This window comes from Piliocolobus tephrosceles, chromosome 20 (genome assembly GCF_002776525.5).
Source record: "Piliocolobus tephrosceles isolate RC106 chromosome 20, ASM277652v3, whole genome shotgun sequence".
Lineage (NCBI taxonomy): Eukaryota > Metazoa > Chordata > Mammalia > Primates > Cercopithecidae > Piliocolobus > Piliocolobus tephrosceles.
The window spans coordinates 580546-595994 of NC_045453.1; the positions used below are offsets into that span (position 1 = coordinate 580546).

Below are 15449 nucleotides of genomic sequence, written 5' to 3' on the forward strand. Positions count from 1 at the left end.
ACATGAAATATCATGACCCCAACGAGGTAATGGCAAATAAAGTTTTAAGAGAACATAACATGGAAAGACAGAGATGCATGCCTCTCTACTCTCTCCTGCTATCTGCTATGGACACATTAACGTTAACCCCAAACACAATTAAAACAGCTTAAAATAGTGCTCCTATATGTAGTAAACTTAACAGAATGTAAACATATCGAGTCAGGGAACACTTCATTGGTTGTTGCTATAGTCCTATAGCACTTACCATTCTCAAACCAGGTTAAACAATGAAGTTTTACTGAACTGCTTTGCTTCTAGAAAAAAGAATTGCAAAACCACTTACAATAACATGTTCCTTTGAGAGGGTTTCCCTGGTATCGATTTTCTACCTCACATCTGGGGGAAAAAACAAAGACTATTTTATACTTCTATTTAAAACAGAAGCTGAATTCATTTTAAAACCAAGCAGATCCTTTTATATAAAGTACAGATAGTCTGGAGCCATTATAATTGCATCCTTCACCATAACTCAGCTCAGGTAGTCTAGGAAGAGCACGCATGTTTCAATACTGACTGCTCAGCAGTTCACACACCAACTATATGAGGACAATTGACAAGCATTTGCCAAAGCAATGAGAAAAATCCAAATGTAATACACCTATTTACTATAATGAAAAACACATTTTCAATTTTGTGTGGACCCCTTCTAAAAGTCCAGTCAAAACATTTTTCAAATACTAATTTCTCACTTCTTTCCTATGTTCCCTGGATAAACTAATTCTCTTCTTTAAACACAAGTGAGAGAAGACTAAATACCAAGAATCACTGTTTTTTTAAACCCTGGAATAAGTGTTCACCAGTCTGTAGAAAAAAAATATGTTCTCCTCAGAAAACAATTTCCCTATAGATATCACCTATAAATATCAGCAAAACCCAGCCTCCCACTTCACAAAGCCATTTAGGTAAACACAACAGCTATGCACGAAGAGGAAAGGGCGGGAAGCAGGTGACAGCCTTTCCCAGGCAGGCATGCTGTGTCCCTTCAGCCAGGGTGATGAGCAGCACCTGCCTACATCTGTGATCTTGAAGGAACTTGAAAGTCTTACTTGATGCCACCTCATGTCTTTGTTGCATCAGCTAACTGAGGGTAAGAGTGATTAATTTTGCTCGATCATATTTTTCTGTTTAAAGGAATGTGGACCTAAAAGTTAAATTTAACCTTGGATTAGACTTTTCTTCACATATTGGCTTTAGGGCAACATGAAACTAGTAAACATATATGCAGATATAAACTAAAAAGGTAGACAGACCAAACCCTGCTGAGTAGCACCAGCAATGACGTCTCAATCACTGGTGGCATTATTACTACTGTTATTTAAGAAATAATGATGTTTGGCTGGGCACGCTGGCTTACACCTATAATCCCAGCACTTTGGGAGGCCAAGTCGGGTGGGTCACGAGGTCAGGAGATCGACACCATCCTGGTTACCATGGTGAAACCCTTTCTCTATTAAAAAACATAAAAAATTAGCTGGTCGTGGTGGCGGGAGCCTACAGTCCCAGCTACTTGGGAGGCTGAGGCAGGAGAATGGCATGAACCCCGGAGGCAGAGCTTGCAGTGAGCCGAGATCACGCCACTGCACTCCAGTCTAGGCAACAGAGCAAGACTCCATCTCAAAAAAAAAAGAAAGAAATAATGATGTTTACAATGATTAATCGGCTCAGTGTTTTAATACTAAACACTTTTAAGTCTTCTCTTGAGAATGAGTAAATGCGGATGCATGCGTTTTATGAGGTTTCCCCATGAGACAGCCTGGTATACACTGATTAAGGAACTATCTTTTCTGTTTCAACTTAACAGGACACCAAAAACAACTATTGCTAGTCCCACTATTGACAGATGAGGGGAACAGTGATTTGCCTCAAGAGCACCTTGCTCAGTGGAGGCAGGGCCAGGTCTGAAACCTTAAATGTGCTTGATGCTGCTGCACCTGCATCCTCATGGATGGGGACTCCAAACCCTCTCCAGGAAGATGCCTGACATGCTTCAACAAGGAAAATGCTAGAGTAACAGTAAATATTAAAGGTAAGAGGATCATTTCCACAATCAGACAAACACCAAATAAATGCCATCACCAAAACACCAGCTCTTCCAACTCTACTCTTTGGGAAAGAGTACAATCTCTTCACATGACAAAAATCAAGTAGTTGCTGAAGTTAAAATGACTAATCCAAATGAACAACCCAGGAAATGTCAGTATCACTTAAACAAAAATGTGAATTCAAGAGCCATTAAGGAACTGCTGCTAACTCGACGACCTCCTCAGTTTGGGGATTGACCTGTCTGAAGTAGAATGGGCAAAATTTCAAACTAATCAACCCAGGGATCCCTCAGAGTCCACAGCAACAAGACACAGGGAAGCGGCTGGCTCTCAGGATGGGGTTCAGGCAGCTGCACAGCCTCTTGGTCCTCCCTGATGGTCCAGGGAGTGTGGTACTCACAGCTGGCACTCGTCCCCCTTGACGCCCTTGGTGGTGCAGAAGCACTTGCCCGTGTTGGTGTTGCACAGCGACGCGTGCCCATTGCACTTGCATGCTGCAGAGAAGAAAAACGAATGGAGGTCACAACTGGCTTAAAAAATTCTGACTATTGGAGACTTTTTCCAAAACAAGCAATTTTATCTGAATTGAGTTCAGTAGGAAAGACAGATTAAAGCAAGAGCATTCAATGGGCAAGATTCATGATTTTTCAGCTAATGATAATAATGTATAGGTAACATTAAAGGAACCAAAATCAAAGGACAGGAGGAAAGTAAATGCTGGTATCCACTGCCTTCTGAAGCAATGACTATTCTGATCTTTTCAATAGACTCTCTTTTTCACTGCTATGATTCTTTCATTCATTCAACAAATATTTGTGAAGCATCTCTAGAATGCCAGGTGCCGGGTGTGGGGACACAGACATAGCCGCTGCCCCTAGGAAGGTGCTCTGGAGGTGACTGTCCTCTGAAGGAGGGCTGGTCTTGGCTGAGGTGCCTTCTCCACGATGGCCACATTTGGAATTACCGCAGGACTCAGAACCAGGATCCAATGCCAAGGTCAGCGCTTTAGGGGCCCTCAGGACGCGCCACCCTTGCTTCACCTTCTTTTTTGTCTTTACAGAAAATAGTTCTTCCCATCTCCTTCCTCTGGCCATCTCAAAATCTCTCCTTTTATCATCCAACATAATACAAGCTGTGATAAATATTATACTCCAGTTGAAGAAAATGAAAGGTTTTTTGGTCAACACCTTTTCACTTTATACCCTGTTTTGCTGGTGAATAAATGAAAGGCATTCAGTTGGAGAGAGGTATGCTTTAAAAATAAATCCTTTGGGGAAAAAAATCACCCAAAGAAAACTATAAAACAGAATAGTGCAGAGATTAACAGAATGGATGCTGAAGTCAGAATCATGAGTGTTTGACGCTTGGCCCTGTTGAGACTGGGGGAAGGTGTGTAATTTATTAGTGAAAAGCAAAGGCCTTACGTCCGTCTGCCTGGGTTTGAATCCAGCCTACTCTACTTGGCTCTTCGGTCACTCTGGACATGCTACTTAACCTTTCTGAGTCTCAGCTTCATTGTCCATATAATGGGGATTACAACAGTACCTATCTCATAGGGGTGTTTTTGATGATATGTGTATGATGTCTCAAACACAGTAAGCATTCAAGAAACCATAGCTACTATCCTTACCTAAGGACTATACAATTTTAAGAAGAAAACATCAAAGACTTGGTGCCATTTGCAGTATTCTTTTTTTTTTTTTTTTTTGAGACAGGGTCTTGCTATGTTGCCCAGGCTGGAGTGCAATGGCGCAATCTCGGCTCACTGCAAGCTCCGCCTCCTGGGTTCACACCATTCTCCTACCTCAGCCTCCCAAGTAGCTGGGACTACAGGCACCCACCACCATGCCTGGCTAATTTTTGTATTTTTAGTAGAGACGGGGTTTCACCTTGTTAGCCAGGATGGTCTCGATCCCCTGACCTCGTAATCCGCCTACCTTGGCCTCCCAAAGTGCCGGGGCTACAGGCGTGAGCCACCACACCCGGCCAATTTGCAGTATTCTAAACACCATGCTTTCTACTGTGGATTAGGACTCTGAAAAATAAGGCAAACTCTAAGTTCTATACAATTGTACTCTGGCCCTGTAGATCTCAGAGAGGAAAATGTGATGCTTCCAGAATGTAGCTGCAGATGTGGGGATGATGGCATCTGGAAGTACAACCAGCCCAGTAGTTAAGGTCAGCACAGACTGGACGTGGTTCTCAGCTTGACCATATCTCACTGTGAGACCCTGGGCAGTTTACGTGATCTCGGGGATAATAAAAGCACCTGTATCTTGAGTGGCTAACAGCACAATGCCTTGTACACTCTACCACTTTGTTAGGTACTCTAGTTACTGTCTAACGGATAAAGTCTATTCACAAAGAGTGGGAAAACATTTTTACCAAGTACCTTCTAATCTGAGCAAGAACTTTTACTTAGGAGTAGTGGGGAATGGCATTAGAAGGGTAATAAGAATTGCCCATGTCTACTGAGTATTGACTAGTATCCTGCAGAATGTGTGTCATGTACTGCTCTGCTTTCATCTCAACAACCACCCTATTATTATGAGGAAACTAAACCCCAGGGAGAGTAAGGGACATACAGCTAGAACACTGCCTCTCTCCTGGCTGGTCTTGGATTAGATTCTGAAGGGTCATGCCAAAGAGTTTGGAGTTGGGATCTGGGAAGTAGGTAGAGATTTCCCTATGTTTACTTTTCCTGCTCAGAACTTTGAAGAGTCTTTCAACTATAGTATTCATTATGTTTTTCAGCTGGAAACTAGAATAAAAAAAGCAGTTTATAAGTATTACCTGTCATAATTTTTGATATCATAATAAAATGTCCTATTGCTTGCAGGCTTCTATTTGACATAAAAGGAGAAACACAGGACTTTTTTTTTTTTTTTTTTTGAGACTGAGTCTCACTCTGTTGCCCAGGCTAGAGTGCAGTGGCGTGATCTTGGCTCACTGCAACCTCCACCTCCCAGGTTTAAGCAATTCTCATGCCTCAGCCTCCTGAGTAGCTGGGATTACAGGCACCCACCACCACGCCCAGATAATTTTTCCATTTTTAGTAGAGATGGGGTTTCACCATGTTGGCCTGGCTGGTCTAAAACTCCTGACCTCAAGTGATCCACCAGCCCTGGCCTCCCAAAGTGCTGGGATTACAGGCGTGAGCCACTGTGCCCAGCCAACATGGGACGATTTAAATCTTTAAAATACACTAGAAGTATTGAGGAGCCTGGCTCCTGGTTAAAAAGCCTCTGTGTGATTTTTTAGGCCTGACCATAGGCAATGACATAGGCTTTACCTGGCTGCCCCGGGGGAAGGGGGACGGGCAGAGCGTGACCTATGAGGTGGGCCTGAGTGTGGGGCTCTGAGAGAGGTGCAGTTAAGGACTCAGGTCTACCTCATGGGTCACGCTCCTTCACATGTTTACATTCCTAGCCCTGGAGCCTTCATTCCCAGGCTCCCTATCTGAGGCCTTGGGCTGAGGTCTTCTTCAGGCACCAAGGCCTCCTGATGAGGGGAAGAGGGGGAATTCAGAAGACACTTTCCTAACGGACTCCAACTCAGGACTTTCCAACTCCCAGCCCTTACACCTTGCCCTCCCCACAACCTTAGGGTCCATATACTGCTGGAACCTTTTGTCCGGGGCTCTCTCCTCAGTGAGACGAGCCCCAAGACTCCCATGTCTGAGCTGATCCCTCTGACTATTGACCTGTGCCCTGTTCAATGGGAGGAAAGGAAACAGGGGAAGTTGGTACTTTCTCTGGTTTTGGGCCCTTGTTTATACCACTGCAGAATGTGGTCAAAGGCTTAACTCTAACATTTTTGGCTTGTTGCTTTAACCAGCTACACTGAAACCTTGGTTCTTTCTTTCAGCTCAGCTGAGCCTCTGACCAGTACGATTTAATAAGAAATGTGGTATCCAAAACAAAGTGGCTTTTTTCCTCCTACTCAAGTCAAATAGAAGTACTGTGTTCCACACCGATTTGCCATGAGTAAATCTGACCAATTTGACTTACGCTGACATTTCCCTCCGTTGGTGGGATCACCGTAGAAGCCAGATATGCAGGTCTCGCAGTGCTTGCCTGTGGTCAGGTTCTCACATTTCTCACAGATGCTCTGATTGATGCATTTACTGTGGCCATTGCATTGGCAAGCTGGAAGAAAAAGAGTTTCAAGGGGTCTGTACCATGGAAGAACTGCATGGAGTAAGTTCAATAAGATTTATCTGCAACTATCTCTGTAGTTAATTTATCTTTGATAAATCATCAAAACTGGCCCATTAAAAACTAATTTGAGAAATAAGATAAAAAATACCAAAGAAGAGCTAGTCCAGGAAAACTGAAAATGTATCACAGCAAGGTGAAAGCCCATAGTGATACTAAAAAATATTTTTTGTTGTTATTCACTAAAAAATAACATATGCTCATGACAGTATATTTAAAAAATAGAAGGATGGGAAAGATCATATACAATCCAACCACCCAGAGACCACTGTTCACATTTGATATATTTTCTTCTGGTATTTTTCTATACAGTGTTACACAACTATGTTCATATTAATATTCACCTTTCTTTTTTAACTTAGATCACAATTATTTTACTACATTATTTCATTAATTATAAACAAAACTTTAAATGGCAGAATGATTTTGATGAATCTTAACAGTTATTTTACCATTCCCTTATATTCTAATATTTAGTTTGCTTTACATTTTTCATTATTAGAAAAATAACCATCTTTATGGATAAACATTTCCACAAGTGGGATTACTAAGACTCCTAATGGATATAAAGCTTTACAACTAGAAAGGTATATGAAGCTTGGACCTCTGAGGACTGCTCAGGACAGCTGCACAGGCTGTGCACTGCAGAACTCTAAGGTGGAATGGGATGGGGGAGATATTTACATAGTTGCACAACCTGCTCTGTAAGCAAAATCTGATTCTTCAGATCTGCCTTGGTGGTTGATCAATGTGATGTAGTTTTTCACCATCTTGGCAACCTTCTATAGCCTTGTACTTGTTCTGTTTATGCACCTGTTAGTATTTGAGTATTTGGAAAAAAAAACAGCTGGGTGTGGTGGCTCACGCCTAGAATCCCAGCACTTTGGGAAGCCAAAGTGGGTGGATCACTTGAGGTCAGGAGTTCGAGACCAGCCTGGACAACACGGTGAAACCCCGTCTCTACTAAAAATACAAAAAATCAGCCAGGGTGGTGGCAGGTGCCTGTAATCCCAGCTACTTGGGAGGCTGAGGCAGGAGAACCGCTTGAACCCGGGAGGCGAAGGTTGCAGTGAGCCGAGAAAGCACCATTGCACTCAAGCCTGAGCAACAAGAGCAAAACTCCACCTCAAAAATGAAAGAAAAGAAAACAGAAAAGAGAGGGAAAGGAAGAGAAAGAGAAAGAGAAAGAGGAAGGAAGGAAGGAAGGAAGGAAGGCAGGCAGGCAGGCAGGCTCAAGGCAATGTGCCAGCTATCTTTAGGTGGCCCTACCACCCAAGGCTGGGAGGCACTTGGCACACCCATGAACATGCTAATTGCACTCAGACACCCAGTTCCATTGCTCCTTCCTTCTTCCAATGAGGGAGGAGTGCACACCAGTCAACAACAGTCCAAGTGGACCACAGCTGGAGTGTTCTGAGGCTGGCTTGCTAGCTTTTCCAGGACATCATACCACCCCTTCACAACAGCTCAGCACACCCAACCACTGATCAATATTGACAGATCTACACATTTAGTTATTAATACAAATTAACCTTGAGGATTAACTAGTATAAGAAAATTCTCAATCTCCAAATACCACCAGGATAAACATGCACAGCAACAAATCCTGAAGGAAGGGTTAATGGAAGAAATATGAGACAATGAAAAATACAAATTTTAGTACATTCAACAAGGCTTAAATTATTGCATCCACAATATAAGAGAGCAAGCTCTTAAAAAAAAAAAAGCCCTCACAATATTTAGAGCCCTCGCAAAATGTAAAAGAATGAATAAAACCAAACTAGACAGAAAAAAAAAAAATCCTTAACAGGTTAAATAGGAGACTACGTATTGCTAAAGAGCAACCTGCAAGAAAATGCTATGAACTGGCCGGGTGCAGTGGCTCACACCTATAATCCCAGCACTTTGGGAGGCTGAGGTGGGCAGATCACAGGTCAGATTGAGACCATGCTGGTCTACATGGTAAAACCCTGTCTCTACTAAAAACAAAACAAAAACAAAACAAAAAAAACAAAAAAATTAGATAGGAGTAGTGGCGTGTGCCTGTAGTCCCAGCTACGTGGGGGGCTGAGGCAGGAGAATCACTTGAACCTGGAGGCGGAGGTTGCAGTGAGCAGAGATCATGCCACTGCACTCCAGACTGAGTGAAAGAGCGAGACTCCGTCTCAAAATACATAAATAAATAAATAAAAATTATGAACTGTATGTTAACAAATTCAATTACTGAGATGAAATAGACAAATTCCTAGAAAAACACAGATTACCAAAACTGACTCACTCAGAAAATGAAAATCTGAATAGATCTATGACAGACTGAATTAATAATTAAAAATTTTCCCACAAAGAAAAAGGCCAGGCCCATTTGGTTTCACTGGTGAATTCTATCAACATCTAAAGAATAATTAATGCTAATCTTTGATGAACTCTTCCAGTAAATAGAGGAGAAGGAGTATATTCCAACTTACTCTAAGAGGCCAGTACTACCCTGCTATGAAAGCCAGACAGTAATCACAAAAGAAGAAAACCACAAACTTATATCCCCCTCATGAATGTAGACACAAAATCTCCAACTAGCAAATAGAATCCAACAGCAGATTAAAAATATACATCATGATAAAAAAGTATACATCATGACTAAATGGGCTTTATCCCAGGAATGCAAAACTGGCTTAACATTCTTAATTAATGTAATACATAGTATTAATAGAATAAAGAACAAAACTGCATAATCATCTAAGTAGACACAGAAAAAGTGACGAAATCTAGCACTCATTCATTATAAAACCCTCAAAAAACTAGAATAGAAGGAAACTTTCTCAACCCAATAAAGGGTATGTACAAAAAAAATCTAAACTAATATCATATTTAATAAAGACTGAATTATTTTCCCTTAAAAAAAAGGAACAAGACAATGATGTACACTGAAAACTACAAAACAATGCCAAAAGAAAGTAAAGAGGTAAATAGACATTCCAGGTTCATAGGCTAGAAAATTTAACCTTGTTAAGATGGCAAAGGCCAGGCGTGGTGGCTCACACCTGCAATCCCAGAACTTTGGGAGGCAGAGGCAGGAGGACTGCTTTGAGCCAGGAGTTCAAGAACAGCCTGGGCAACATGGCAAAATCTTCTCTCTAAAAAAATACAAAAATTAAAAAAAAAAAAAAATACAAAAATTAGCTGGGTGTTGGTGGCTCACGCCTGTAGTACCAGCTACTGTAGAGGCCAAGGCTGGAGAATCACTTGAGCCTGGGAAAGTGGAGGTTGCAGTGAGCTAAGATAGCACCACTGCACTCCACCCTGGGTGACAGAGTGAGACCCTGTCTCAACAAACAAACAAACTGGCAGTACACCACAAATTGGTCAACAGATTCAATGCAAACCTTATCAAACCAGTTGGCTTTTTGTTGTTGCAGAAAATGACAAGCCTTCCTAAAATTAATATGGACATGCAAGAAACCCAGAATAGCTATAACAGTCTTGTAAAATAAGAACAAAGGTGGAGGAATTAGATTTCCCAATTTCAAAACTTATACAAAGCCACAGTAATCAAAACAGTGTAATACTGGCAAAAGGAGAAACATAAGTCAACAGCACAGAAATGAGAGCTTAGAAATAAGTTCCTAGATTCACAGCCAACTGATTTGCAACAAATGTGCCAAGAAAATTCAATGGTTAAAAAAAAAAAAGTCTTTTCAACAAATGGTGCAGGGACCACATCCACAGGCAAAAACAGAGTTTTGGACCCCTACCTCACACCATATACAAAAATTAACTCTAAATGGATAAAGGACCTAACATAAGACATACATCTACAAAACTTTTCAAAGAAAATGTAGGAGCAAATCTATGTGATTTGCTCTGTGCACTGATTTTCTAGATACAATACCAAAAAGCACATGGGATAAAATAATTACATGGAACTTAATCAAAACTGAAAACTTCTGATTTCAAAAGGCATATTAAGAAAGTAGAAAGAAACCCATATAATGGGAGAAAGTATTTGCAAATAATATATCCAATAGGGACTTCAGAATTCATAAAGAACTCTTACAATTCAATAATAAAAAAGACAACATAACTGAAAAATGGGCAAAGAATTTGAATATATATTTCTCTAAAGAAGATATACAAAAGGCTAACTAATGAAGCTGATGTTCAATTTCATCAGTTATCAGGAAAATACAAATCAAAACAACAGTGAGATGCCATTTCTCATCCACTAGAACAGTTTTAATTAAAAAGATGGTCAGTAACAAGTATGGCAAGCACGTGGAAAAATATGAACCTTCATATGATGTTGGTGAGGGCATAAAATGGTGCAGCTACTCTAGAAAATCTCATGCCTATTATTCCTCATTTCCATGCCCAGCCCTAGGAAACCACTAAACATCTACTTTCTGTCTTTGGACATTTCATATAAATGGCATCATGCAATGCATAATCTTTTGCACCTGGCTTCTTTTACATAGCATGTTTTTTTAGGGTAATCCATGTCAGAAAATAATGCTGCAGCTACTCTAGAAAACCTCATGCCTATTATTCTTCATTTCCATGCCTGGTCCTAGGAAACCACTAAACATCTACTGTCTTTGGACATTTCATATAAATGGCATCATGCAATGCATCATCTTTTACACCTGGCTTCTTTTACATAGCATGCTTTTTTTAGGGTAATCCATGTCAGAAAATATGTCGGTACTTCATTCCTTTTTATTGCCAAATAACATTACACTGTATGAACATACAACACTTTGTTCATCTATTTGCCAGCTATTTGGCTTGTTTTCACTTTTGCTTATTATGAATAATGTTGCTATGAGCATGATGCTATGAGAATGATGCTATAAGCATGAGCATTTATATACAAGTTTTTGGGTAACATATGTTTTCAATTTTCTTGGGTATGTACCTAGGAGTAAAACTGCTGGGCTATATGATAACTCTATATTTAACTTTTTGAGGACCTGCCAACCTGCATGGGAGTTCCAATTTCTACATATCCTTGCCAATACTTGTTATTAACTGATTTATTGATTATAGCCATCTCAGTGGGTGTAAAGTGGTATCTAATTGTGGCTTTGACTTGCATTTCTCTAATGATGAATGATACTGAGTATCTTTTCGTATGCTTATTGGCCATTTGTGTTTCTTCTCTGGACATATGTCTATTTAAATCCTTTACCCATTTCTTAATTGGGTTGTCTATTGTTGAGTTTTAAGAGTTATGTATTTTGGACATTAGATTCTTATTAGATATATAATTTGCAAATATTTTCTCCCATTCTCTGGGTTGTCATTTTACTAGATACATTCTTGATATTAATGAAAAAGCAGAGATTTAAATATTTCATTAAAAAGTTAACTCCTAGTAGATTAAAAATGGAATTGCAGATCCCCCAAATCTTAGTAAGGAAAAAAGGGAACATGGAAAATTTGATCCAGTTTAGTAGACAAAAAATTGGTTCCTGGTGTTAGTTCACATTTTCCTCTTCTATTTCTTTTTCTGATAATGGCTTCTTTATCTCCAATAACCACTTTTTCGGTTGGGTTCACATTTAGCTTTTTATTTTTTCTCTGGAGGGTGGGAGTTTATATATTTTGGATGATCATCAGTTGTTACATACAGTGCAGGTATTTTCTCCCAGTCTGTCTCTGGCCTTTAACCTTTGTTTACAGTGGACTTCCCCTTACAAAGTCCTCACAAAGAGCCCTGTTGTCAATGGCACTGTCTGACAGGCTCTTAGAGAAGTTCTTGACCGCTAATCTCTGAGCAGTCTTTGCACCAGCCCAGTCCCTCCCAGTTGTTCTAGAAGCAGACAGACACATTGCTGAGTGGTCACTTCAAGTCTGAATCAAACGTCAATTTCTTAGAATTGGTTTCTTAGGAACCCACCACCACTCCCAGCAGGTCCAGGTCAGGCCTTGGATCACACCTTCTCGTCTATTCCTTCTTCTACCAACCATTAGGAAGAAGGAAGGGGCTGAGGGAAGGGAGTTACATATACACAACGTAGCTTTCAAGGTTTTATTCTTCATAAATCGGTAATGAAACACTTGAATTTGGATATGCAAGGCATCTTACCTGGACAGTGAATGAAAGACCAGTTGTATCTGCTGTCCTCCAGACACATGCTGGAATTGAGCAGGGGCTGTGGATAGAAATTTCCTGTAGGGGCCTGCGAAGGCATCTTCACTGGTCCTTTATAGGAACCCTCTATGCATTTCCCTTTGCCAGTATTGCTGGGATCAGTACACCAGCCACAGCCTGGCTGCTCCAAGCAATGACTACAGGTACAGTAGCCTGAACAATTTTCAGCTATTAAAAAAAAAAAAAAGTTGTAATTGACTATCACAGGTAGATCTGAATTCACTGTATTTAAATTACATTTTTCTTTAACAGACTATTCAACTGGCATGAGTCAAAAATACTATTCTGTCTTGATTATTTAAAAGAGATAACGAATGTAAAGAGCCCAGTATTTTGCCCAATACATAACAGAGATGACCCTTCCCTCCTCTCTCAATTCCAGGATATTGAAGGCAAAAGGGACCTTAGAGGTTATCTATTGGAAAGCATTTACTTTACAAATTAGGACATTCAGATATGGAGATATTACATGGATTGCGCAATATGCCATTGAGGATGGACAAGTTATTTCTGTACTCTGTGATCTGTCCTGCATTTATTTACAGTCAATGTGCCTGATTCTGTATGAAGGTTCTCATCAGGCAGCAATGTCCCAATGGCAGTCTCTGGTCAGGTTTGAGCAGAGGTCATGTCCAGTCTTGTTTCTAAAATGTTAAGAGGCTGAGAGCACAGCCCCATGGCTGAGTTGTTGCCTATACAGAGGGCATGCATAAGTGCCTAGGGCTCCCTTTTTCACTTACGGGGACAGGTGCTCATCGTATACCACTCCATACACTGGCCAAAAGGGAAAGAGGCCACGTAGGCATTGGAGTCCACACACTGCTTCATGTTGCTGCACCACATGCACTCAGAGCTGCCACTGGTGCACTCTCCACATGCTGTCCTCAAGGCACATGGTGTCCGGCATTGCTTGGCACTGTGGTTTGCTGGGAATGAAACCCAAGAGAGACACTTAGAGCCCCCACCACGTCTGCTAAGGTTAAAGACTTTTCTTTCTTTCTTTTTTTTTTTGCTTTTGGGACAGAGTCCATTCTGTCTCCAGGCTAGAGTGCAGTGGCACAATCTTGGCTCACTGCAACCTCCGCCTCCTCAGTTCAAGTGATTCTCCTGCCTCAGCCTCCCAAGTAGCTGGGACTACAGGCGCATGCCATCACATCCGGCTAATTTTTTGTATTTTTAGTAGAAATGGTATTTCACCATGTTAGTAGAAATGGGATTTCATGATGGTCTCGATATCCTGACCTCGTGATCCACCTGCCTTGGCCTCCCAAAGTGCTGGGATTATAGGCGTGAGCCACTGTGCCCAGTCAAGACTTTTCAAATGTGGGTGATGACCCATTAATGTGCCATGCAATCAATTAAATGAGAGAAAATAGAAAACAATAAAAGTCATCAAGTACTGTTTAGTCAAGTGTATTTACATGCTTGCGGAAAAAATAAATTTTCTTTTCAAAGAGCATCAAGGACAAAGACGAGGAAACAGTGAATCTTTCCAAAAAGTAGGGCTGTAAGCCCCTGAGTTTGGGGACCCAGGATGAACTTTAGGGGTTTTACAACCCACTTGAATACGTAAAATCTCATGTTTGCAATTTTGGAGGGAAGAAGGACCATGGCAGTAATTAAATTCACCAAAGGATTCAGAATTCTGAAAGGCTGCTGGACAGCTCCCCTAGAGAAGTTTAGAAATCATATTTTAAGGTGACTTCTACAATGCTATGAATTCTCTTCTACACCTCTGTAATTCCTCAGACAAATTAAAGTATTTTCCCAAAACTGGACACAATACAAATGGAGTCCAGCCTCCCAAAATAACCCACAATTCCACCGACTGCTTATGAGTTCCTCTGCAGGAGGAGGCTCGTTTTGGGTTGTCTTCATGCCGCAGCAGCTACCCCTGGGCCTGCCTTTAGTTAGCCGAAATGTAGCCCAGAGAGACTGAAAGCTGGGAAGCTACTCTGAGTGTCTGTCCGCTCAGTACTCTCCCACAGCTCTCGCGCAGTTCTGGGTTGCTTCTGTCCTCGGTTATGGAACTGCTCTCATCACTTTTCTCCCGTTGACACTTCCTTTCTGAACACTGTTCCTGTAGTGACTTGCTTGCTTTACTAATCTTTTCTTTGTTTTTATTTTCCTTCTTTGTTTTTTCTTCCACTGCATTTCTCTGCCAACACCAGTATATTTACCTTTCAGAGCAATTCTCAATACTTTTTCTGGTCAATAAACCTATCAATCTCATTGTTAATTGGAATATCAGTTTCTTTGAGTAGGTTATTATTACTTTGAATAGTTAGTTATTTTTGGTTTTGTTTATAATTAAAACTATTCAGGGTCCCAGAATATTTTCTTCTGCTTCTGAAATCTGGGTTATACTCTGCTTTGCATGCTTAAAATCAATACTTCATCTGTTTTCATGACTACTTCACACATCTCAGCAATGAACTATGCCTCCTATGGTTTCTCTCACATTAAACTCTGAATACCACCTAATTCACCCGTGAACTTACCAGGCCTTTCACAGACACTACCATTGAGTGGGTTGATGCAGGTCGCAGCCTTCAGTCCCCGAGTACTGGGTTCTGATAAAATTCCACAGAATCCAGCATCACTGGGCTCAGATGGCATCCACTGTAGTAAACTATTTGTAAATGGGGACATATCTTCCCAGCACCAGTAGGATACATTGATCTTCCGAAGGCCGACCCATGGGGTTAAAGTGAGCTTGGACTAAAGGCAAAAGAGACACAACTATGAATACAACCAACATCTTTTTTTTTTTTTTAAATTTTGGAGATGGAGTCTTGCCATGTTACCCTGGCTGGTTTCAAACTCCTGAGCTCAAGCGATCCTCCCACCTCGGCCTCCCGAAGTGTTGAGGTTACAGGCATGAGCCACCATGCCTGGCCTGAATATAACCAACATCTTGACCAAAACAAGCTTCTAGATAAAAACCACCAAGTTAAGTATACCCCATAGACATAGAAAACCTCTCTATCCCTTGACTCA

The 15449-nt window shown here is 41.0% G+C and overlaps 1 protein-coding gene across 1 annotated transcript in view; it reads right to left on the bottom strand.

Moving 5' to 3' along the window:
- ATRN (attractin) overlaps window positions 1-15449 on the bottom strand; it is a 177518-nt gene that overhangs the window by 60349 nt on the left and 101720 nt on the right. The window contains exons 16-21 of the mRNA XM_023220242.1: window positions 14951-15170; window positions 13190-13375; window positions 12384-12617; window positions 6095-6232; window positions 2485-2578; window positions 326-378 (exon numbers count right to left, since the gene is read on the bottom strand). Of these exons, the coding sequence (XP_023076010.1) occupies window positions 326-378; window positions 2485-2578; window positions 6095-6232; window positions 12384-12617; window positions 13190-13375; window positions 14951-15170 (925 nt within the window). The remainder of the gene's footprint in view (window positions 1-325; window positions 379-2484; window positions 2579-6094; window positions 6233-12383; window positions 12618-13189; window positions 13376-14950; window positions 15171-15449) is intronic.